Source organism: Macaca nemestrina, chromosome 17 (assembly GCF_043159975.1).
Source record: "Macaca nemestrina isolate mMacNem1 chromosome 17, mMacNem.hap1, whole genome shotgun sequence".
Classification (NCBI taxonomy): domain Eukaryota; kingdom Metazoa; phylum Chordata; class Mammalia; order Primates; family Cercopithecidae; genus Macaca; species Macaca nemestrina.
The window spans coordinates 82,358,500-82,384,430 of NC_092141.1; the positions used below are offsets into that span (position 1 = coordinate 82,358,500).

Consider the following 25,931-nt stretch of genomic DNA (forward strand, 5'->3'; position numbering starts at 1 on the left):
CTCTCTTGGGCTGTACAGCGTACGACCTTCACAAGTGTACATGGGGAACCCATCCTGGCAGGCTCCAGAGCCTAGTTCTGGCTGTCACACAGCCACACTCGGAAGGTCTGTCCCATCTACCTTTCTGCCAAGTGATAGCTGGTCGGGGCGCCCCCGAGGTCTCACATGCTAGCACCACTGACATGCCGTCGATCACCGTGCTGTCCAGGGGGCCTCTGGTGATGTTAGGGGCGATGCCTGCAAACAGAGAATTGGGGCCTTTTAGCCACACCCTGGGATTGGCCCCCCAAGTCAGAGGTCCAGGGGCCTCCAAGCCCACCGAGGGCCAGGCCCTCATCCTCTGCCTCCCATGGTCAGGGGCCTCCACTAGGAAGGATGTGGGCATCTTGATGGGGCCCCAGTGTTGGGAGGAAGCCCAGAGGGGCCATGAGGACTCCCCTATGTCACCTGCCCTGTGGAAGGACCCAGGTGACACCAGTCCCTACCCTGCTTGGATTCTCAGGCCTGCATTTGGGGGAAACTGAAGACCCCAGAAGGCAGTTCACATCCTCCCTGACAAGGTTATTGGGGTTCACAAGCCAAAAGTGAAAGGAAGGCTCTGGCTTCTTAAAAGAAAAACAGCCACAGTCAAGAGGGGGACTTGGCCACTTTCTAAGTGGCCCTGCCCCAGGACCTCCATTTGGCTGTGGCCACTGTTTAGGGTTGGAGCAGCCTCCTGGTTCTGCGCTCCCCTTGCTTCATCCCAGCACTCAAGGAAGGAGCTCGCCAGACACAGGAACAGAGCTAAGTTCACCTGTACTTGGAAGTCAGAAGCAAGACAGCAGCCCCTTGGTAGCCACCTTTGGGGCACACCCAAAAGCTCTCTGCCCCACAGCTGCCCTGTCTGGGGCCTCTGTGGGTCTGGGTGATGAACACTATGGAGCTGAAAGAGACCCCTGAACATCCCCGTGTTTCCTGAGGAGCCCACCAGTACTTTGCACTTACACAGACCTTTGAGCTTACGGGCCACTCACAGTATCATCTGCTTTTTTTTTGAGACAGGGTCTCACTCTGTCACACAGGCTGGAGTGCAGTGGTGACATCGTGGCTCACTGCAACCTCTGCCTCCTGGACTTGAGTGGTCCTCCCACTTCAGCATCCCAAGTAGCTGAGAGTACAGGTGTGTGCCACCGTGCCTGGCTAATTTTTTACATTTTTGGTAGACGAGGTTTCGCTGTGTTCCTCAGGCTGGTCTCAAACTCCTGGGCTCAAGTGATCCACCCCGCTTGACCTCCCAAAGTCCTGGGATTACAGGTGTGAGCCACTGCGCCCGGCCCACAGTATCACCTTTGACTGCTAAAACAGCTCCAGGAAGTGGCCAGGGCAACTATGACAACCCCTGACAGAGACTCCAAGGGCAGAAAGGGATTTGCAAGCAGGAGAACTAAGAGAAAAGCACCAGTTTTCTTCTTTGGAAACATGAGCAGGTCCTCTGGAATGGGGTCACTTCAGCTCTGCCTGGGAACCCAGGGGCAGTTGAAATGCCAGAGCTGGTACCCATGGTTGGTTTCATAGCTCCTTTTCTCAAGAAGCCGTGAACCTAACCTGGGCCCCAGGACACTGGAGAGAACTTCTAGGGACTGGAGATTTCCTCCAGGGCTCTGGACTCGGGGCTGCAGAGGCAGCAGGGGTAACTGGCTGTGCCCCAGGCTGCTGGGCAGCAGGCAGCCTTGGGGATCCTCTCTGCATCACGGAGCATGCTGTGCTCAAGAGCCCCCTGAGAAGACCTTGGAGGAAAGCCGTGTACTGGGAAGAGGGGCTCACGGGCAGGACAAGGGAAGGCCCGACTTACTGGTGACAGCCAGGTAGGTGGAAGTTTGCACCTCGCCGGCTGCATTGCGGGCGAAGCACTGGAACATGCCGGTGTCATCGGGCACCAGGCCGCTGATCTGCAGGCCCCCGTCGCTGCGCTGCCGGAAGCGGGCCAGCTTCTCCACCTCCACCACGGCCGCATCCTTGTACCAGGTGATGGAGGGCGGCGGCACACCTGTGGGCAAGACGTGGCCCCCACTCTCAACCTGCCTCCTGCCTCCTCTCTGCCTAGGAGGGGTGCTTGGGCGGAGGCCAGGCCTGGAAATCTGCGAGGGGGTCCCTGGTGAATCTTGGTGTCTAGAACCTTCTCAGAGGTGCCACTTTGGGTCTAGGGAGAGGAGGAAGATGCTCTTAGAGTGACAATTCTCAAAGTCTTTGGGATAGAGTAAAGATCCTGGGATCAGTTTAGCATGGAAACGCTGGATTGGACAAACTAATTTATTTATTTTATTTTTTATTTCTATCTGTGTAGAGATGGGGTCTTGCTAGGTTGCCTAGGTTGGTCTAGAACTCTTGGTTTCAAGCATTCCTCCCACCTCAGCCTCCCAAAGTGCTGGAATGACAGGTGTGAGCTGCTGCACCTGGCCCAATTTCTTATTTTTTATTGCAATACTTAGCAGACACACGTGTGCTCTGGGAACCTCCAAGTGGGGATACTTTCCCAAACACATGGCGCCCTGTGTTGAAGAGCACGTAGAGGGTCCAGTGTTCCCTGGGAGGCACCTGGAAGCCCCCCATACTGGCTTTGCACATGGAGGTGAAAGGAGGCTCTCCTCCCCACTTTCAGCCTGGCACGTTTTCAGAAGTTCCCCCAGCCAGGCTGGGCACGGTGGCTCACGCCTGTAATCCCAGCACTTTGGGAGGCTGAGGCGGGTGGATCACCTGAGCTCAGGAGTTCGAGACCAACCTGACCAACATGGTGAAACCCTATCTCTATTAAAAATACAAAAGTTAGCCTGGTGTGCTGGTGCATGCCTGTAATCCCAGCTACTCAGGAAGCTGCCTCCTTGTACCTGGGAGGCAGAGGTTGCAGTGAGCCAAGATCGTGCCACTCCATTCCAGCCTGGGCGACAGAGTGAGACTCCGTCTCAAAAAAGAAAACAAAAAGACTTCCCCCAGAAGAGTTGGCCATACCCCGTCCCAAGGAGCACCCCACGGCCCTGTCCCCACTAAGCTTACTTGCCTTCCTTTCCCGGCACCCTCCAATCCTGACAGCCTGTGATGCTGCATTTCATCCAATCCACCATGTGCTCTCTTTCCCACGTCACGTCTCCGCGATCAGGATGTGTCTTATAATCGACAGCATGTCATAATTTAATTGGCTGCCTTTTTTCTTTCTTAGTGGTCCATAAAATAATGGGGCATCTTACAACCCATGGCATTTTAGATGAGATTAAATAAGGTATCTTTATTTGTTTATCGGCTTGCCCATCTCCCTCCTGAGAATGTTACGTTCTACAGAAGCAGGGATCTGGCTGTTTGGTTTATTCTGTATCTCCCCACTCCTGAGGACACTATCGGCACATGGTAAGTCCTCAAAATATATTTGCTGCCTGAATGGATGGATCTTTGCCTTCCCCTTGTGGAGTCTCAGAAGGGAAGTCATTACTCATCCCCTCCAGTGCAATCCTCGCTCCTGCAGAGCCACATTTTGCCCCTTTGCTCAGCGTGTCCCACTGTGCACGCTCTTCTCTCTTTATCATCCCGGATTTCACCCTGGCTGCGGGCTCTTTTGGTGGAACTGAATCAGAAGGAAGGATGATGAGGAAGGGGAAGGTAGAAATTCTCCAGGAACTCTTTCAAGGGGGGTTAAATAGGAATAGCAGAGGGAGCTGGCAGAGGAGATGGAGCAAAATGTCCCAGGAAACAGGCCAAGTTTATAAGACACATCTCAGGTGAGATGCACCCGGGTGCTGCTAGTTCTGGCATTATGGTAATTTGTCATTGTCTACAGCTCTCAAATTATGGGCAATTTGGGTCTGTCACCTGTCCTGAAATTACGGTAAGTTGGGTTCATTTGTAACCCTCAAGTTATGGTACTGTAAGGGTTGATTTCCAGCCTGAGATTATGGTAATTTGGCCTGTTTGTTTCCTGGGGTGCCTGCTCAGACAGCCAGACAGATGCTCTGCTTAGTGACATGGTCTGGAGAAGAAGCTGGAATTTAGAAATGTCCATGACAAGGACGAGAGAGGCTGAAGATCTGGGGTCTTTGTCCCCCTCCATCGGTGCCACCTCATTACCTTTGGCCCGACAGGGGATGTCCACCACTTTCTCCATCTCTGCAGTGATGTGTCTTTCTGGCTCCTTGACAAACTGAGGCGGTTCTGTAGGAGGAAGGACCAGGGGAGGGGATCAGAGCCATGCTCCCTTTGATCCAGCCACTGTGGAGGTCACCCTTAAGGAGGCCCCTCCCCGTGCTGCCCCTACCCCTCAGGGGAGCCCTAGCAGCCCCGCCCTGTCTCACCCAGCACCGAGAGGTAGGCGCCCCGGACCACAGAGGGGACGCTGCTGCTGCGCAGGACAGCCTCGCACTCGTAGTAGCCAGCGTCGCTGCCAGTGGGGTTGGGGATGGTGAGCCGGCGGTTGTGGTCACTGATGCCGCCTGACAGCAACATCCCGTCCTTCTTCCAAATTATATGCAGCTTGATCAGGGGCCTGCAGAGGGCAAGGGAAGGCCAGTGTTCAGCCATGAGGACTCCCGGAGGCCTGAGAGGCAGGGCAGGGGGTGGTAAGGAGTGTGGGCTTGGGAGCCCGGGCTGCCTGGGTTTGCCACCTTCCTGCCACTTTGTAGATGCAAGATCTTGGGCAAATTCCTACTGGGCTCTGGGTCTCAGTTTCCTCTTCTGTAAAGTGGGCGCATCTGTGCCTACTCAGGGGGTTGTAGCCAAGGTGAATGCATTAGTGCCAGTGAAGTGCTTGGAACAGGGCCTGCTGATGGACTTGGAACTCAGAGCTTGGTGGCTCAGGCAAAGCAGGAAAGCAGCCTGGCCTGCAGCTCTTTCTTCTGGTCTTCCCTGTGTGCCGTGCCCCACCCAACCACAGATCAGTGACATGGAGGAGATGAGGATGAGAGCAAGTGACAGACAGCAACATGAAACACCCAGAGCTTGAAAAGGGGAAATAAGGGCAGACAAGACAGACAGACAGACAGAGAAACCCACCCTCCAACTGCAAGAGAAGAGCAAGGGTGTGATTCTGGCCTGGCTTTCCACCATCACCAGCCCCTGCACCCCCTGCACCCCCAAGACTTGGTCTGTCCAGGCAACTCCTGTTTAGCGCCTGGTGGGTCACTGAGGATGGATCTTCCAAAGTAGGGCCCTGCTAGTGCCATGGGGCTATTCAGAGGCGCCCCGTGGAAAAGGAGTTCTGTGGCCGCATACGTCTGGGAAACAGTGGCTTGAGTGACAGTAGCCCGAGTGATGCTGGGCAGGTTCTTCATTGAGGGGCTTCTCAGGGCTTTCACTGCACAGTTGCACCCTGGCAGCCTTGCCCATGTCCTGGGGTTTGGATATGTTTCCCCTCCAAGTCTCATGGGGAAATGTGATCCACAATGCTTGGTGTCACGCACTTGGTGATGGAGTGAGTTCTTACTCTATTAGTTCATGTGAGAGCTGGTTGTTTAAAGGAGCCTAGCTCCTCCTCCCCTCTCTCTTGTTCCCTCTCTTGCCATAAGACACGGTGGCTCCCCTTTCTCCTTCCGCCGTGATTGGAAGCTTCCTGAGGCCTCCCAGAAGCAGATGCCTGTGCCATGCTTCTTGTACAGCCTGCAGAGCCATGAGTCAAATAAACCTCTTTTCTTTGTAAATTACTGTGTCTCAGGTATTCCTTTATAGCACAGCAAACGGGCTAATACACCATGCTTGTGAGAAACTTGGGACTGGAGGAGGATACTTTTAGAAATGCTGCCAAAAATAATAACAACAACAAAAAAGGCTGGACATGGTGGCTCGCATCTGTAATTCCAGCACTTTGAGAGGCTGACGCAGGAGGATCACTTGAGCCTGGGAGTTTGAGAACAGCCTGGGCAACATAGTGAGACCCTGTCTTAAAAAAAAGTGCTGCTACAGGACACACTGTCCCTCTCCAGGAAGCTTCAGGTCAAGGGGACCTCGGGGGGATCATCTGTGTAACCCCCCCACCCATCTCATTGGTTTAACTTCATAGTGCACTTAGGAAGGGTCAGGTCAGGCTGGGTTAGTGCGCTGCCTATGCGCATTCCGCTGGGGTTGATGCTTAGATCATTCCCATTTTACAGATGTGGAGACGGAGGCCCAGAGCACAGCAGTGAATACAGGCCTGGGGGGAGGGGGCAGTGCATTTCAACTCAGCTATCATCCAGCTCGGTGACGTTGGGCAGTCCGCTTGCCCTCTTTGGGCTCTTAAGTGGTGACACCTATGCCATACGGTTGTTTTGGGAGAAAGGAGGTCTTGTGGGAAGGTGCTTAGCATGGCGCAGAGCATGGAAGGCACTTAGCTGCACATCATGAGGCTCAGGGGTTACATAATTGTTTCCTGTGTGGGTGAGGTGAGGGCTGCCCATGGCTGGGAAGGGCCCTGGTGGTTCCTAACCCCCAATCTGCCCTCCTACAAAGCCCGTACTCTTTTTTTTTTTTTTTTTCTTGAGACGGAGTTTCGCTCTTGTTGCCTAGGCTGGAGTGCAATGGTGCAATCTCGGCTCACTGCAACCTCTGCCTCCTGGGTTCAAGTGATTCTCCTACCTCAGCCTCCTGAGTAGCTGGGATTACAGGCATGTGCCACCATACCCGGCCAATTTGGTATTTTTAGTAGAGACAGGGTTTCTCCATGTTGGTCAGGCTGGTCTTGAACTCCCAACCTCAGGTGATCCTCCCGCTTTGGCCTCCCAAAGTGCTGGGATTACAGGTATGAGCCATCGCGCCCAAAGCCGTACTCTTAACCACCATGTGAACTGTTTCCCATGCACACTTCCCTCCTGCACACCCCTGCATGCAAGCGGGCTCTGCTTTGAGAGGCCACCTGCTCCCTCTGGGCTCCTCCAAGGGTTAGAAGTGAGTCCACCCTCCCTCCGGTCCTGTATGTCCCAGGCTGCCGTCCGCTTCCCTGTAACTTCCATCCAGGGACTGGTTTTCTCTTCTTGGGCTGCAGAGAACGAGCCGACGCTGGTTGCACACAGCAACCCTCTGACAACAGCCAGCGGGTCTCCCTGCATCCCTCCTCCTCCGTCCTGGATCCTCAGGTGATGTGGCTTCTGGCTGCTCTCCCTGGAGCCCGAAGTTTGGGAGCAGCAGCTGGAGTTAGAGGCGCAGGAGCGAGGGAAGAGGCACTACCCACCTGGCATTGGCCACACACTCCAAGGTAACCTCCGAGGTCCCGGCCACCACGCTGGTGTTTTTAGGTGGGATGATGATGGTGGGTGCGATGGGGTCTGCAGGCCCCCCTACATCTGGGGAGAGACCAGATGTTAGCTGGGGGCAGAGGTTGGAAATCCTAACCCTGCCTGGCCTCATTAGAGGCTGACACCCTGGGAGGCCTTTGTCCTCACCGAGTGGAGGAGGTGGCCATGGGGGCAGCCCCGGAGCAGACCTCCAGACACTGACCCCAGGGACTACCTGATCCCTTTTCTTCCTCTGTTGATGAGCCACCACACCAGGGTCCAAGGAGAGACTTTGCTGACCTTGACAGCCTTCCCCACCCCTCCTGTAAAGCAGCCACACCCCCTCTCCCCACCACCACCCTGTCCTATTCCATTCCCTTCAAATCCTTCCCTCTGCCTGGGTTGACCTTGTTGGTTTAGTTCTGCATTGTCCACTTCCTCCACCAGAATGCAAACTCTCTGTACTAGGTCACACAGAGTCACCCGGCCCCTCTCCCCACATACCTCCCGCCAATTCATGCCCACCCAGCACCTGTAAATGTGACCTTATTTGGATATAGGATCATTACAGGTATAATTAGTTAAGGTGAGGGCATATTGGATCAGAGTGGACTCAAGATCCAATATGACTGGCATCCTTGTAAGAAGAGGGAAATTGAGACACAGATGCACAGGCCAGAAGCCCCTGTGAAGACAGAGGCAGAGTGGAGGGATGTGGCCACAAGCCAAGGAATGCCAAGCACTGCTGGCCACCGCTGGAAGCCAGGAAGAGGCAAGAAATGAGACTCCCCTAGAATCTTTGGAGAAGTATAGCCCTGCCAACACCTTGATTTTCAGACTTCAGGCCTCCAGAACTGTGAGAGGCTCAATTTCTGTTGTGAGCTGCTCAGCTGGTAGTACTTTGTTGTGCAGGCTGTAAGAGACTAAAATTCTCCATCACCAGGAACCTCATGGGTCTTTCCTGTGGACTGAGCTGTGTCCCCCACACATTCATATGTAAAGTCTTAACCCCCAATGTTATGGCATTTGGAGGGGTCCCTTGGGAGGTGATTAGGCTTAGATGAGGCCACGAGGGCCGGGCCTCATGAGGGCCAATGAGGGTCCCAAGGAAAAAGAAAAATATTCTCTTGACATATTGTCAACTTTTGCTTAGAAAAGCATATAATACTTTAATTCTCCCATTGAATGAAATTAAAGAGTTAAGGATGAAACTCTTAGAAAGCAGGTTTCCAGGTACTTGTTAGGTGTGAATATTTCCATATTTCAGATTCATGTCCTTGTAAGAGGAGAAAGAGGCCAGAGCTGGCTCTCTTTCCGCCATGTGAGGACACCGCTGGAAGGCAGACATCTGCAAGCTGAGAAGAGAAGCCGACCATGCTGGTTTCCCAGTCTGGGACTTCCAGCCTCCAGGATGGTGGGAGCCAGAACGTCTGCTTTGTAAGCCTCCAGCTGCAGTGCTTTGTTACAGCACCATGAGCTGACTCATGCAGTCTTTTTTTTTTTTTTTTTGAAACGGAGTCTAGCTCTGTTGCCCAGGCTGGAGTGCAGTGGTGCAATCTTGGCTCCCCACAACCTCTGCCTCCCAGGTTCAAGCCATTCTCCTGCCTCAGCCTCCCAAGTAGCTGGGACTATATGCACCACCACCACGCCCGGCTAATTTTTGTATCTTTATTAGAGACAGGGTTACACTATGTTGGCCAGGCTGGTCTCGAACACCTGACCTCAGGTGATCCAGCTGCCTCAGCCTCCCAAAGTGTTGGGATTACAGGCGTGAGCCACCACGCCAGGTCATGCGGTCTTGACAACCACCACTCCTCCAGCAGGAAGAAGCATGCCTGGCACACAGTAAGTGCTCAAATACGTGTGTGAAGTGAACAAATGAATGGAACTCGAGTTACCATCGTCCACTTCCCAGGGTCGATGATTGAAATGAAAAAGAACTTCCCATAAGTGGGTTTTATTGGAAAAAAAACACAAAAAAAGAGAAACACTCCAAACTCTTCTAATAGAGGTGGTAGCATTTTCTTTTTTTTTCATTTTGAGTATTTTTAAAAGTAGAAGGCTGGGTGTGGTGGCTCACGCCTGTAATCCCAGCACTTTGGGAGGCCGAGGCGGGCGGATCACGAGGTCAGAAGATCGAGATCATACTGGCTAACAAGGTGAAACCCTGTCTCTACTAAAAAATAGACAAAAATTAGCCAGGCGTGGTGGTGGGCACCTGTAGTCACAGCTACTCGGGAGGCTGAGGCAGGAGAATGGCGTGAACCTGGGAAGTAGAGCTTGTAGTGAGCTGAGATCACGCCACTGTACTCCAGCCTGGGCGACAGAGTGAGACTCCATCTCCAAAAAACAAAACAGAAAACAAACAAACAAAAAACACATAATAAAAACAAAACAAAACAAAAAAAGTAGAGGCCAAGTTTTTATCTTGGTGGGTCAGTGTAGGCCCGATATTGGCAGAAACTCCAATATTCTGTGTATGCCTGATCCATGGCTCCTGAAAATACAGCCTCTGAGGACTTTTTCTCCACAACAAATCTATCCAGTTGGCCCCTTTCCAGAAGGTTCTGGAGGTAGTAGGCCACAATGACACACCAGGCCCCGGTGTGACAGTCACAGGCCATTCTTTATGGGGTCGGGGGAGGGTGCCCAGTGGCTCCACTGCCACTCTGGGCCACCTTGTCAGCCCTGGGCAGGTTTTCCTTCCTTGACTCCAGGCCTTGCTAGAAAAGGCCCAGGAAGAATGGGAATAAAATGTAAAAAATAAAGTAAAATGAAGGGGGAAAGAAAGGAAGCATATAAAGCAAAATAATTGCAACAATATAAAAGCCTCATGTAGGTGCCATAAAGAGCGATCGGATTGAAAGCTGCTGATATAGCTGAATCCATAAAAGTGTGCTCTAAGTTGTTTATTACATGCGGGGGCGCGCAGGTACCATGGCTCAGATTAATGGGGCACAAGTAGGAGACAGACAGTTAAGAGCCCAAGCCAGAGCGCTGCGCGGCACAGCCAAGTAAACAGGGAGCCCTCGAGGAAGGCGAGTTCTGAGTTTAAAAATACGAGGGCTGCCCCAGGGCTCGGAGCTGGCTCGTTGGCTCTGGAAGGAATGGAGGAGAGATGGCCACGTGCTCAGGCCCAGGTGGCAGCCTGCAGGGCTCGACGGGGGCTGAGGTGGCCAGTGATGCTGGCACAGGGAGAAAGGGTCCCAGGAGTGAGGAAGGCCTGGGCTCAAAGCCTAGCTCTGCCCCTGGGTGTCCTGGTGACTTCATCCTACTGAGTTTCAGACTTCTCAGGGGCGAAATGGGATGAAAGTCACTACCTCTCAAGGTTGTGTGAATTCAGGCCCCAGCTCAACAATTCTTTCCTGGGTGAATGCTTGACACGTGCCAGGCTGTGTTGCAGGCACCGGAGATTCCCCACCAAGTGAGATGGCCAGGGTCTGTCCTCATGGAGGGCAAGGTCCCAGAGGAAGTCTAATCAACGCTCATGGGGTTAATGAATGAAAGAGCATGTGATGGTTGCCAGGAAGGGGGCAGCTGGGCTGGTCTGGGGTGAGTGCAGAGTGCCTGGCACACAGTAGGTGCTCAATAAATGACAGCCTCCCCTCCTGGAGATTTGCCTGCCTGTGCAGGGAAGACCTCTCCCCACCAGCCCTAGTCCAAGCGATAGACTCAGAGGCTATGGAGACGTGGGAGTCACAGGTTCGGGGACGCACGTTAAGCCCTGCAGGGTGCTGGGCAAGGCTTCGGGCATTTCATGGGGTGGCTTCCTGGGAGACAGGGGGAGTTGAGTGGGTCTGAGAGAAGCAGATTTACTGTAAATGAAGGTCATCCCAGCACAAGTGGGTTATTGGGGTAAATGGGGCCCCAAAAGTCAAACCATGAAAATCACAGGCGAGCCCAAGCAAAGAGGAGGGGTGTCTTCCCAGTGAGCTCCTGCCATAGAGCGGGCCCTGGGGTGGGAGGAAGTGTTGGGGGCTCCCCACATGGGAGGCCACGCTGGATCTCACTGCCCCAGATGCTTTGCGTAACAGCCACAAGGGACATCTAACGTGATCCATTCTCCCCGAATCACCTAATGGAATCCTCCCATTTTTGCCATAGGCACCAATTTACAGATGGGGAAACTGAGGCTCTGAGACCATGTGACCCACCTGGGCCACCTTTTTTTTTTTTTTTTTTTGAGACCGAGTTTCGCTCTTGTTGCCCAGGCTAGAGTATAATGGCACGATCTTGGCTCCCCGCAACCTCTGCTTCCCGGGTTCAAGCGACTCTCCTGCCTCAGCCTCCTGAGTAGCTGAGATTATAGGCACGTGCCACTAAGCCCGGCTAATTTTTTTGTATTTTTAGTAGAGACGGGGTTTCTCCATGTTGGTCAGGCTGGTCTTGAACTCCTGACCTCAGGTGATCCACCTGCCTTGGCCTCCCAAAGTGTTGGGATTACAGGCATGAGTCACTGCGCCTGGCCCTGGACCACCTCATTTAATCCACCCAGCTTTGCCATAGGCACCACTTTACAGATGGGAAAACTGAGGCTCAGGGACCATGGGACTCGCCTGGGCCACAGGTTGGTGAGCGGTGGGGCAGGGGTATGAGCTTCTCCCCTCTCCTGGACAGGCTTCTGGGATGCCTGTTCTCCAGTTACCCAGGAACCAGGGTATCTAGGCCCTGTGACCTGAGCAACCCAATGTGGGGGCCACAAGCCACACGTGCCTATGAGCTCCTGCAATGTGGATGGTGCCCCTTTGACCTAATGTGATTTAATTTAAACTAATTTACATTTAATTAAGAACGGATCCCCAATTCAGTTATTAGAACACTTTTAAGCATGTGTGGAACAACTTAGGCATACGACTCTACTTTTCAGCTATAAATTTTGTGAAATCTAAATACAGATCACGTATTTCGGATGAAAATTTCACATCCAGATTGAGATGTGATATAAGCGTAAAATACACAAGGATTTCAAAGACTTAGTATGCAAAAAACCAATGGAAGATATCCCATTAATATTCTTTACATTGATTGTATGTTAAAAAGATAACATCTTGTTATGTTGGGTTAAATAAAATAGAGTAATAAAATGAATGTCAACGATTTCTCTTTACTTGGTAAAAAACGGGGCTACTGGAAAATTTAAAATTTCGCATGTGGTTCGCATTCTATTTCCTTTCGGCAGTGTAGCACTGATCCCCGGGTATCCACCCAAGCATGGGGTTTTCAGGAGCTGTGACAGTCTGGATGAGGTCACCAGGGTTATCCTGAGCAGGGGGCAACTTCTGGGGTCACCGGACTTGCGCTTTCCTTCTCTGGTTCTGAAGAGCATAGGGTCCCTATAAAGAGGTACAGAAAGGGAGTCCAGAAGGGATGGAGGAAGCGGCGCAGAGGGGAGAGCAGAGGGAGGGGTGAGACCCAGGAGAGAAATGAAGGGAGCTGGCGCTGGTGGTGGGCGAAGCGGCAATTGCTCCTCACAAATTGGTTGGCAGGCAGGCAGGCTGGGGATTTGTGTCACGGAGAGGAAGAGGGTTTTCAAGTGCAGTCACTTGTGGGAAGAGAAATTAGCTAAAAATCAGCTGATTCTGCTCTGAATTCAGGATAAATCAGCGTGTGACGGCAGGAGGCCAAGAGGCAGTGGGGTGGGAGGAGCAGGCGACTGGGCAGGGCTTGGGTGGGTACAGGGGGTAAGAGAGGGGCCCTGCCTATCTCCCTGGGGCCAGCTGGAGGGTCGGGTGGTTCGGGATGGAGCAGAGAGCGAATAACCCCAAAGTCAGCCAGGAAGAGTAGCCTAGTTTAACACCTGTGAGGAGGAGCTGGGTACCGGAGGAAGGGAACAAAGAGGAAGGCCCTGACTCTGTCTCAGGGTAAAATGAGTCACCCAGGAGGATGCCTGGCTTTGACCTGGACCACGAACCACTCCGGTGTCTTTGACATTGTTTCTTACCAAATGATGGGATTCCATGAGACTCCAGGGAATCTGATCACTAGAAAATGCGTGGGGAGAAGCATCTCTCTTTGATGACTAAATTCCCTTCTCCTATAGAAACAGCAGCCCCAGGGTTTGGGCTGGGACCCAGGCTGCTGGGACTTGACTGAGACCCTGGCTTGATGTTAGAGGTTACACCCTCAACCCTGATGGTCAGTCTCCAGATATACTTGCGACCCTGATGGGTCAGTCTCCAGAATGAAACTCTCCTCCCCACATTCAGATTTCCTTCTAGGCAGACTGGATGCTGAGTAGGGGAAGGAGATCCCTGAGATAATGGGAAGTGGTTCCTGCTGAAGTTTGAAAGGCCCTGGAATGGGGATGGCAAGGCCTGGAAATGTCCTGGGCCCTCTGGACACTGACAGCAGAGGCTAGGATCAGAATAAGAGCACAGAAAGGCCCCAGGCTGGTCCGTACCCTCATCTTGCCACTGGTGGGCAAGTACCATCATGACCAAGGATGATAAAAGAGGCTTGCTTTGAGAGCAGGAGTTGTACAGATGTGGAGGGAGTTGAACATCTGCCTCCTCCAGCTTGTGTGATGGCTCAGCTGCTGCTGCTGCAGGAAGCTCTGGCCTTGCCCCACATACTCTGGGATTTGGGCCTGGGTTGCTCCTGGGCTGTCCTTCTCTGTCTTGGGATCAGAGTATAGAGGGAAGGGCTAGTCCAGTAGGGAGAACCAGGCCAGAAAGAACATCCCAGCATCTTGTCCCTCCCAAGAAAACTGGCTTCAGTCTTGGCTGGACAAGCGTCTCTTTGCCAAAGCACACCGAGGGAGTCATGCTTTTATGTGTGTCTCACTGTGTGGTGAGTTCTAGAGAGGGCTTTGTCCCTTTCGTCCAGGGAGCTGAAGGTGTCTGACGCTGGAGGTGTTTTAGGTGGGTGCCTGGGCAGAGGGCCTGTGTTCCCATCAGCAGGGACCACCTGGCTCCTAATATAGACAGCACTTTTTATGTGACAGCCAACTAGAGGCAGTTAGTATATTTCTGTAAAAACAAGCTTCAACCCTGCAATCACCCGCATGCCCTCCTGGTCGCATCTGAGTCCCGATAGTGGTTGCAACTCACACACGCACACACTCTTCCTCTGCCCCACCCCTCCCTGGGTCCCTGGTAGCCCTGCTAACAGTCGAGCTAAGCATCCTCTCTACCGATGCAGGATCTCAGGCATGTCATGGGAACGGGCTCCAGCATTCAGCTGCTCCCTTTCTGCCCGGGCACCCCTGGCTCTGCTGTGTCTCCTCCTCCTTGGGAAGGCTCCCCTGGCTGTCCCCCAGCTTCCCTGGCCCCCTCCTCTGCCACTCCATCTTCTCAATGATCCCCTGGAGCACCAGTGCCAAGATTTAATGACCCGCTGCGCGATCGGTCCCGGCCCTGAGCGTACTTACTCTCCACGGCGAGCGTGATGGGCTGGCTGGTCTTGTTATCCCCATTCTTGTCGTTAACAGCCTGCACGTAGTAGCGACCTGCGTCAGGGGCCACCGTTGACAGGATGACAAGGGTGTTCTCCAGCGTGATGGCTCTGGGAAGAGGAAAAAGATTCCTCTGACAGGGGCCTGAGGGGCTCCGAACCTCCAGGGAGTGGGAGCGGAAACCCAAAGGGGGCAGCCTGACTGAACCTCCCAGTCCCCAGCCTCCCAGAGCCCCTCCTGCCACCCCTCTCCCCAGCCTCTTACCGCCTACATCCCACCACGTTTAGTTTGCAGAGAATTCTAAACACGGTGCTGACGCTGTCAACCAGACCCAGACACAGCACGTTCATGTCCAGACACCGAGACCAACCAAAGGAAGCTTCCCTGGCCCCTACCGCAAGCTTGGGCAAGGGGCTTCCAGGTATCCCCTTGGAATTTTGCCCTTTCCCAGGTCACAGCCTCCACGGCTGTGTGTGGTTACTTCTGCATCATGAGTGTCCAGACACTGAAGAAATATTCTCAGCATGGATTAGTGAATGTCGATGAATGAATAAGTAAATGACAAATGAATGCTAATGAATTTAGAAATGCAGGGCCATTCCAGAATCCAAGCCTTAACCCTAATCCTAAATCTGTTCAGGACTGATGTACTCAAAGGCTACAGGTCGCCTGGTAACATCAACTTCTGGAAGTCCTGTCTCCCTCCAGTTCCCTTTCTGGGTATCAGTTTCTACCTCATTTTGTTTGTTTGTTTGTTTTGAGACAGAGTCTCGATCTGTTGCTGAGGCTAGAGTGCAGTGGTATGATCTCACTGCAGCCACTGCCTCCCGGGTTCAAGCGATTCTCCTGCTTTAGCCTCCCGAGTAGCTAGGACTACAGGTGCATGCCACTACCCCTGGCTAATTTTTTGTATTTTTAGTAGAGACAGGGTTTTACCATGTTAGCCAGGATGGTCTCAATCTCCTGACCTTGTGATCTGCCCGCCTCGGACTCCCAAAGTGCTAGGATTACAGGCGTGAGCCACTGTGCCCAGTCTTTTTTTTTTTTTTTTTTTTTTGAGACAGAGTTTTGCTCTTATCACCCAGGCTGGAGTGCAATGGTACGATCTTGGCTCACTGCAACCTCTGCCTCCATGGTTCAAGTGATCCTCCTGCCTCAGCCTCCTGAGTAGCTGGGATTACAAGTGCATGCCACCACACCCGACTAATTATTGTATTTTTAGTAGGGACAGGGTTTTGCCATGTTGGCCAGGCTGGTCTCAAACTCCTGACCTCAGGTGATCTGCCCACCTTGGCCTCTCAAAGTATTAGGATGACAGGTGTGAGCCATTGTACCTGACTGGAGTTTCTACCTCTTTGAAGCTCATAACCAAGAGTGGGACTAGGTGGGCTGGTTAGGAGGGAAAAGGAGGCTGCTGTGCTTTGGGGTGCAGCAATGGGCTGTTTACCTCAGCCATTTTCCCTTGCTGGGATCCCATCATGCAGCCCCTTCTCAGGCCAGGTCTTCAGGCAGGGAAAAGGGGCTTGTCTGAGCAGGAAGCTGGAGACTTCATGGAATGTGGGTGCAGTGGAGCCAGGAGCGCCACCCACACCAGCTCTGCTTCCCTCCACCCATTCTCCCAATGACAAACAAAGCCATTAGTTTGTCAAGTATATCTCTGGATTTTAATGTGATGGGCCTGAGACAGCTGTTAAACATCCTTAATGTTAGTTTAACAAGGACAAATCCAGTTGAATTCTTTTCAAATTTTCCCATTAGGTGAATGTTACAGAGTTTTAAACAGGCTTTCAAATAAATATCCCCACTAATGCTTCTCCAGCCCAGCTCTCTCCCAGCCTGGCTGTGCTGGTTTTCAACCCCCTCTCTCCTGGTTTTGGTGCTTCACATGCGGAGAATCACACCCTTGGCGCAGCTCAGGGAAGCAGGAAGCCAAGCCCTCCTTCCCCCAATTCCTGGGTACCCTTCCCTTATGATGCCCCTCTTTTTTTTTTTTTTTTTTTTTTCTGGAGAGCTCTTGGCCGGACGCAGTGGCTCACTCCTATAATTCCAGCATTTTGGGAGGCTAAAGCAGGTGGATCACCTGAAGTCGGGGGTTCGAGACCATCCTGACCAACATGGAGAAACACCATCTCTACTAAACATACAAAAATAGCCGGGTGTGGTGGTGCAGGCCTGTAATCCCAGCTACTCAGGAGGCTGAGGCAGGAAAATCACTTGAACCTGGGAGGCGGAGGTTGCAGTAAGCCGAGATTGCACCACTGCACTCCAGCCTGGGCAACAAGAGCAAAACTCCATCTCAAAACAAAACAGATAAACAAACAAAAAACAAAAACAAAAAGGAGGAGAGTTCTTTTAACCTCCAGCTAATGAGGCAATAGGAGGTGGGGCCAGAGCCAGGCAAAAATATTTCAAAAGCTTAAAATAAGACAGGGATAGTGGTCATTTTCCCACCTGGGAGTTTCCTGCCGGGACTTGTCCTTAGGTGCAGCATGTGAGGGTGGCTGAGAGTTGGAGGAAGGGCGCTCCCTGTGCAGGGCTCTGGCTGGGGCAGGGGTAAGCTCTAGAATGGAGCTGTGGCCCTAGCCTCTAAAGGGCATGGTCTCGAGGCCCAGCAAGGAGGGCAGCTTCCTCCTTGTTGGGCCTCAGTTTCCTCCTCTGTGCAAGGGTGGAAGCAGGTATTCTGTAGGATTTCTTCCAGCCCAGAGGTTGAGGGATTCTGATTCCTGTTACTGCTTCTGTTCTTTCCTCATTAGGCCCAAGATAGCCCTGCAGTCCACCACCTGTCCCTTCCCACCCCGCAGACTGGCACACGGCCAGCTTCAGGGCTTAGAGGATTCCAAGTACCACACGCTGGGACCAGCAGGCCCAGCTCCCCCAACCACGCCACATCCATGACTACCATAGAAGCAGCTTCAAGGAAGCCTCTAGTGGCCACACTGGGCACAGCTTGGCCCACATTCCAGTTCACCCACCTGTCTTAGGACCCTTTTGGTCTCTAAGAAGGCTCCCACCTCCCAATTCATCTCTTTCTTGATCAGGAAGTCTCCTTCGGCTGCATTTTGTCTATATCACGATCAAGCTTTCTGGGTCAGTGGTTCTCAACCAGGGTGGACTTTGCCCTCCAGGGATGACAATGTCTGGACAACTTTGGGTTGCCAACTCTGGGAGTGCCACTAACAACTAGGGGTCAAGGCCGGGGATGTTGTTAAGCATGCGTCCTGTGGTGCACAAGAAGGCCCACACAGGGAACAGTGATTGGGTCCCAGATGTCAAGAGCGCCATGCCTGACAGTCTGTCCTAGCTAGAGTGCGTATTAAGATGGCAGACATGGCTGCTGCTCACCTCAGTCTCAGGCTTCCCTTCTGTCATGGACTACAGTGGCTGGGAAGCCAGAGACAGGCTTTGCATCTCTGCGTGCATCCAGGTGTGGCAGTGAGGTTGAACTAGTGGGATATGGAGGAAGGGATGTGCACCGCTGCTGAGCTTGCACCATGAGCACCCCCTGTGCGATCCTCATGTCCGCACCCTTTCTCTCTGGCAGAGCAGGACAACTAGGAAGGCTGTGTGCTGATGATGGCAAAACTCCTGTCAGCAGGGCTCCTGAAAGACTGTGTGGAAGACACCATGCCTCTCATCATGGTAGGACTTTAAATGGGGCTGGGCACAGTGGGATTACTATCTGTAATCCCAGCACTTTGGGAGGCGGAGACAGGTGGATCGTCTGAGGTCAGGAGTTCAAGACCAGCCTGATCAATATGGTAAAACCCCGTATCTACTAAAAATACAAAATTAGCCGGGTGTGGTGGTGCATGCCTGTAATCCCAGCTACTGGAGGCTGAGGCAGGAGAATCGCTTGAACCCAGGAGGCAGAGGTTGCAGTGAGCTGAGATCGCACCATTGCACTCCAGCCTGGGCATCAAGAGCGAAACTCCATCTCAAAACAAAAACGTGAACAAAAACAACAACAATACATGGGCAAGAAATCAACTTCTATGGTGTGAAGTCACTGAGATTTTGGGCTCTGCTTTAACTAGTGCCCGGAGGGAAGCACCCTGGACTGGGACCCCCAGGGCCTGAGTTGAAGACTTTTTTTTTTTTTTCTTTTTTGAGACGGAGTCTCGCTCTGTCGCCCAGGCTGGAGTGCAGTGGCGTGATCTCGGCTCACTGCAAGCTCCACTTCCCAGGTTCACGCCATTCTCCTGCCTCAGCCTCCCGAGTAGTTGGGACTACAGGCGCCCACCACCATGCCCGGCTAATTTTTGTATTTTTAGTAGAGACGGGGTTTCACTGTGTCAGCCAGGATGGTCTTGATCTTCTGACCTCATCATCCGCCCGCCTTGACCTCCCAAAGTGCTGGGATTACAGGCTTGAGCCACCGCGCCCGGCCACTGAGCTCAAGTCTTAAACACAGAGTAGAGCAGGAGGCAGAGGAACCTTTGACTTGCTCCCTCTGAGACCCCCAGAAGGCAGTGAAGGAAGATCCCTGGGCTTGTGGCTCTCTCCAGAATGTCCATCTCATGGATAGACATTCCTGGGATGATGCTGTATTGTACTGTACTGGGTGCTCTCCCTGGCACCCAGGAGGGCTTCCAACTGCAGCACTGCACCCCAGAGGCAACCCAGACAGAAAGAAGCTGCAGGAAGAATTCTTGGGGGACACAGACTGCAGAACTCAACTCTTGGGCAGGGGCTGGATTCTATTTTTCAGCCACATCCCCTGGTTTCAATGTACTAGGCTTTTGCTATGGCTCTGATTGGCCCAGCCCTGCCCTCCCTTCCACTCACTGCTCCTATTAATCCAGGCCCTTTTTCTCAGCTCCCTGTGGCCCCCATTGATAATTTAATTATGAATGAAATAAATTATCCTAGAATGTGTCCAAAGCCCCCAGCATGCATCCTTATGAGGAATCGTGTCTCCTTTTCAACAATGAGCACCAGGGCATGGGCGAGGTGATGCTAATCCTTGCTCCTGCCCCACCAGTGAGAGCAGCTCTCTGTAGATAGCAGCACCTTCTGTATCCTGCACACCCCTCCGGCAGATAGCACTCATTAGATATGTATCTCTGACACACAGACACCAGGGAATTTGCTGCCAGGGACCCTTTCTGCTCACTTATGAATATTAATTTGCTGTAATTGCCAGGATAAAACCACCACAGTGTTCTATCATGTAGTTGGTAGGAACATTGCAGTGGTGTGCAGGGGCTGGGGGGTGTGTGTGACCAGGGAGGTGTGCATGTGTGTGTAGGCCAGGGTGTTCCATCCTGGTGCCACAGGGTTGTGGGAATTACAAGAGGATGAGGACAGAGGCTGGGAATGAGAAAAGGAGGTGGAGAGGTGTTAGGAAAGGGATGACAGGAGTAGGCTGTAGAAAGGGTTTCATCCACCACAACAAATTTAATAGGAAAGTGCCAGCACACACCTCACACAGCCATGGCAGACATTGCTAATCAATCATGATATTCATTCTAACAAGTCGAGATAGGACCTCAGAATCCTCAACACAGTGTTCCAGGCAGCCACTACCAACTGACTGGCTTGCAATAGGCCATGGGAAACAACCTCAGAAAGGGAGCTGGGGTGGGGCTGGGACTTGCCTACTTGTCCCAAAACCTGTGTGGAGAGCATTCCCTTTCCACAGCATAATCTCAGCATCCATGCTAAGAAACACCCATGCTAAGAACCATTCTCTGCTGGTTTTATTGAACATAAGTTAGGTCTAAGAGGATGGTCTTGATCTTCTGACCTCATGATCCGCCTGCCTTGACCTCCCAAAGTGCTGGGATTACAGGCTTGAGCCACCGCGCCCGGCCACTGAGCTCAAGTCTTAAACACAGAGTGGAGCAGGAGGCAGAGAAAGCTTTGACTTGCCCCCTCTGAGACCCCCAGCAGGCAGTGAAGGAAGGTCCCTGGGCTTGTGGCTCTCTCCAGAATGTCTATCTCGTGGATAGACATGGACACGAGAGGACAGGGGGACACACTCTGATTCATGCAGCATGCGTCCCCCTGTTAATCTGGGGTGCCACTCCAATTCTTCACCCTGCTGTGTATCCACACTCTTTGTCCCGTGACTTTGCAGCTTCCGTCGCTCAAGAAACAGAATCTATTTTCCTACATCTTGATTCTGAGGTCTGCCATGTTCTTGCTTTGGCCCATGAGATGTTAGCAGAAGCTGGAAAAGTGTTTGTTCCTGCTTCTTCCCCTGCTCCTCTGCAATTGCCAGGAAAACATGCTAGGGCTGGCAGGCAGGAGAATGCATTGTGCCGCACAGTCAAGTCACCCCAGTCACCCAGACAAGTCAGCTAGTCCCAGACAAGTGAGAAAGCCCAGCCAAGACCAGAAAAACTACCCAGCCAAGCCCAGCCTAAATCACCAGCCTGTAGACTCACAAGAAAAAGAAATGTGTATTGTGTATTGCTGTAAGCCACTGAGCTGGTTTTTTTTTTTTTTTGGAGATGGAGTCTCACTCTTGTCACCTAGGTTCAAGTGCAGTGGTGCAATCTTGGCTCACTGCAGCCTCTGCCTCCCAGGTTCAAGCGATTCTCCTGTCTCAGCCTCCCGAGTAGCTGGGACTATAGGTATGTGCCACCATGCCTAATTTTGTGTTTTTAGTAGAGTTGGGATTTTGCCAGGTTGGCCAGGCTGGTCTTGAACTCCTGACCTCATGTGATCTGCCTGGCTTGACCTCTCAAAGTGCTGAGATTACAGGCATGAGCCATTGTGCCTGGCCCACTGAACTGTTTTGTTACACAGCATATTTGTGGCTGTGGATAGCTGATATACACTAGCATGGTGGTTCTTAACCCTGGCTTCACATTAGAACCACCTGGGGAGCTTTTAAAAATTCTGATGTTCAAATTCCATCCCATTTCAATTAAGTCAGAGAGTCTTAGGATAGAGCCCAAGGATCAGCACACAGTCATGCACAGCATAACGTTTCAGTCAAAAACAGACCACATACATGATGCTGGTTCCATCAGATTATAAAGAAGCTGCCTTATACAGGTATAAAAATCTTTTATACCATATTTTTATGGTACCTTTCCTATATTTAGATATGTTTAGATACACAAATACTCACCATTGTGTTCCAATTGCCTACAGTACAGTAACATGCTGTACAGGTGTATAGCTTAGGAGCAACGGACTACACCATACATCCTGGGTGTGTAGTAGGCTACACCATCTAGGTGTGTGTTCACACAACGATGAAACTGCCAAATGACACATTTCTCAGACTGTATCTCTGTCATTAAGTGACACATGACTGTATCCCCAAACTCCCAAATGATTTCAACAGGTAGCTAGGTTGAGATACTCCCCAGGGCTTGTTCCCCACAAATACAATCTTTTCATGGAGTCTGTAGGCCTGTTTTCAGGCACTTTTCACATAATACAAGAATTAAAGAACCTGACTCTGGAGTTGGCAGGGCCGGACGCAGCTCCACCACTTACCAGCTGTGTGAGATTTGGCAAAGTAGTTAAACTTTTGGGAACTTCACTTGACTGTCTGTAAAATGGGGAGAAACCTAGCATCTCACCGGGTTGTTGTGAGGGTCATTCGTTCAACAATGCCTCCTTTCTGCAGGTGCTCTGGGGACAGGAAGGAGAATGAGATTGAGAGCATCTTCTTCCTCACAGAGTGTGGCTGTCCGGGAGGAGAGGGGATGTGTGTGGTGTGCTTAGCTCAGTCCCCAGGACATAGCAGCCATTCAGTAAATGGCAGCTGCTATTATGATGATGGTGATATTGCCATTACTATTATTACTTGAGATGGAGTCTGGTTCTGTCTGGAGGCTGGAGGCTGGAGTGCAGTGGCCCGATCTCGGCTCACTGCAACCTCTGACTCCTAGGTTCAAGTGATTCTCCTGCCTCAGCCTCCCAAGAAGCTGGGATTACAGGCGTCCACCACAATGGCCAGCTAATTTTTGTATTTTTAGTAGAGACAGGGTTTTGCTATGTTGCTCAGGCTGGTCTCAACTCCTGACTTCAAGTGATCGGTCCACCTCAGCCTCCCAAAGTGCTGGGATTACAGGCGTGAGCCACTGCGACCGGCCTATGATGGTGATACTATTATTATTGTTATTGTCACTATGCTTCCTTCCCCCAACTAGACTTAATGTTCTCCAAAGACAGGAACTGTCCATCTATGCCTCCACTCTCTACAGAGACCAGGAAAGGCTCAGTCCTGTGTACACGCAGCCTGAGTAGATGAGAAGGTGGTCTTCTGGAGGGAGGGGAGAGCTGGAGTGGGAAAGAGGAAAGCCCCAGCTGATTCCAGACCTGGGGGTGGGCTCAGCAGGGCGGGGAGACGGGTGTATCTCGGGAGGAAATGCTTTGTTGCTCGCCTTCTGCGGAGGTGTGGGGTGCTGGCTCCATGGCTCCTGCCCACAGGCTGGGCTGCCCCAGCCAATCCCAGGGGCGCACAGAGACGGCCTTGTGAACACTGAGAGGCCTGTGTGTTTCTCTCCCTGGGACTTCCCCGGCCACACCTCCACCTCGCAGCCAAGACACACACAGCCCTCACGCACCAGTAAACACCCTGCCAACGGACACGCCCAGGGCCGCCCGGCTGCCCAGGGGACACCAGCCTCTCCAACAGCACCTGGCGCCACCGGCCTGCGTCCTGGGCCTGTAACCGTGGTGATCGCGCCTTCGTACGTGCCTGTTTGGGTTTCTTTTTTTTTTTTTTTTTGAGACGGAGTCTCGCTCTGTCGCCCAGGCTGGAGTGCAGTGGCCAGATCTCAGCTCACTGCAAGCTCCGCCTCCCGGGTTTACGCCATTCTCCTGCCTCAGCCTCCCCAGTAGCTGGGACTACAGGCGCCCGCCACCTCGCCCGGCTAGTTTTTTGTATTTTTAGTAGAGACGGGGTTTCACCATGTTAGCCAGGATGGTCTCGATCTCCTGACCTTGTGATCCGCCCGTCTCGGCCTCCCAAAGTGCTGGGATTACAGGCTTGAAGTGCTCTGAAAAGCAGATTTATTCTCCAGCTGACGGTGAAGGCAACGCCCTGGGATTCCCCAGGAAGGCGACTGAGCGTGGGTTTCATGGTCCCAAGTCCTTGCATGTACATCCCAAGAAAGCCCCTGGGAGGTCCCCTACCTGGCTGTGTCCCACAAGAGCTGAAAGGAGCTTCTCTGCATTCAGGAGAGACTTTGTCCCCAAACCTCCTCTCCTCCCCCAGGTCCCCCTCCCCTCCCGTCCCCCCAGAGTGGCGCACTCACATGCGGCTGCTGGGCGGGATCTTGCGGCCGTCCCGGAACCAGGTCACCTGTGGCCGGGGGAAGCTGGCGATGCGCGGGGCATGGATGACAGCGGCTTCTCCGTGGGAGACGCTCTGGTGCTTCTCGCCCTCCTCAAAGCTCCCCATGTCTGCAGCCGGGACAACGGCAGTAGGATCAGGGGCGGGAGGTCAGCCTCAGGGACTGCCCAGCTCCCAGGTTGGGAGCGGTGGCCACGGACGGAAAATTTGGGGCAGACAGGATGACCACAGGGAAGGGGGACACCTTGCTCGGGTCACCCCATTCTCTGTCTCACCGCTAGCACCCTGCCCTATGCTACTATCTCTGTTCATATCCCTATCTCCTTCAATCAGCCAGTTCATCCCACCACCCTGAGAGGTTGGTCATCATTTCACACGTTTTACAATGGAAAAAACTGCTCAAATGGGCTCAGAGAGGTTAGTTAACTTGTCTAAGGTCACCCAACTAGGAAGAGACAGAGTCAGAATTTGAACTCAGACCTTAAACCCTGGAGTGAGGCTATGTAGCCCCTCCTCCCCTGCCCTACAGTGTGGCCTTCAGCGCGGCGGGGGTTCCTGTGTGAGGTGAAGGGCAGGTTTCCGTGCCCTTTCAGGGAGAGAAGGGTGGGCATGCTGAGAGAATGGGGTCTTAGATGCTTGCAAATGGGTGCAGACAGCGTTTCTCTCCTGCGCCTTGGGTGTGTAGTGTGTAGTGTGTGAGTTTGTGTGTATGTGTGAACATAAACACCATATTGCTCTTTTAAAACGTGCCACCCCCTTGGCAGATAAGGAGGGGAACATTCATCCTGGCTCTGTCAGCCAGGAGGTAAGCAGAGAGCAGAGCAGACACGGGTAGGAAACTCTTCAGGCAGCCTGCCTGCCTGCCGGGGTGGGACAAGGGGGTAGGGAGACTAATTCCAACACGGAGGCTTGGAGATAGGGTTTGGGAAGGGGTATTTGTGTCTCTACCACACCCCTGAAAATTAATGGACATCCTCGTTACTTCGAGTGTGGCCCATGGGCAGGTGCCTAGGCACCACACCTGGGCACCTGTCAGAAATGTAGAGTCTCAGACCCCCCAAGATCTGCTGGATCAGAAGCAGCATTTTAGCGAGACGCTTGGCAAGTGTGTCCATGTTCAACTGCAAGAAGCATATTATTTGTCTCAAACTTGACTGTGTGTCGGAACCACCTGTAGAATTAAAAAATGCTGATGGGAGCCTCACCCCCAAAGCTATCATTACATCTTTCCCTCCCTCCCTCCCTCCCTCCCCCCCTTCCTTCCTTCCTCCCTCCCTCCCTTCCTTTTCTTTCTTTTTCTTTCTTTCTCTCTTTCTTCCTTTTCCTTCCTTCCTTCCTTCTCTCTTTCTTCCTTTTTCTTTTTCTTTCTTCCTTCCTTCCCTCCTTCCTTCCTTCCTTCCGTCTGTCTTCCGTCTATCCTTCTTTCTTTCTTTCCTTCTTTTTCTTTTTTTTTTTGATAGAATCTCACTCTGTCACCTAGGCTGCAATCAGCCAAGTGCGGTGGTGCAATCTCGGCTCACTGCAACCTCTGCCTCCCAGGTTCAAGTAATCCTCCTGTCTCAGCCTCCTGAGTAGCTGGGATTACAGGCACCCGCCACCATGCACAGCTAATTTTTGTACTTTTAGTAGAGATGGGGTTTCACTGTGTTGGCCAGGCTGGTCTTGAGCTTCTGACCTAAAGTGATCTGCCCACCTTGGCCTCCCAAAGTATTGGGATTACAGGCGTGAGCCACCGCGCCCGGCCTGCATCACCCGAAGCCATCACTAGGATGTGCCTCAATCTGTGCACAGAATTCCTACACGCAGAAAGATTTCACACTGCTGACTTATAGGCCTTTGTTTCCCCATTGCCCAGCGGACCCCTCCCTAACCAAGGGGGCCGCATCCTAAGCCGCCCGGTCCCCTCCTACTGCATTGGGTGTTATTTCTCAACTCCTCTAAGACCACTGACTCTTCTTCCTCTCCTTCTACCAGGAGTTCTCCCACCGGGCTGCACCTTAGAATCCTTGAGGGACCTTTAATATTCCCAGAGGTGAGAATCTTTTGGGGTGTGTCGGCTGACCTCAGTATT

General features: G+C 52.5%; 1 protein-coding gene across 3 annotated transcripts in view; it reads right to left on the bottom strand.

The window, feature by feature from the left end:
- The window catches only part of LOC105469102 (sidekick cell adhesion molecule 2), a 309,641-nt gene that overhangs the window by 98,423 nt on the left and 185,287 nt on the right, over positions 1-25,931 (bottom strand). For 2 of the 3 annotated variants that reach the window (XM_011719697.3, XM_011719696.3), the window contains exons 4-10: positions 23,823-23,970; positions 14,575-14,708; positions 7,163-7,274; positions 4,317-4,507; positions 4,093-4,176; positions 1,832-2,026; positions 121-237 (exon numbers count right to left, since the gene is read on the bottom strand). In XM_011719697.3, the coding sequence (XP_011717999.2) occupies positions 121-237; positions 1,832-2,026; positions 4,093-4,176; positions 4,317-4,507; positions 7,163-7,274; positions 14,575-14,708; positions 23,823-23,970 (981 nt within the window). The remainder of the gene's footprint in view (positions 1-120; positions 238-1,831; positions 2,027-4,092; positions 4,177-4,316; positions 4,508-7,162; positions 7,275-14,574; positions 14,709-23,822; positions 23,971-25,931) is intronic. The other variant, XM_071083534.1, reaches the window with a different exon arrangement.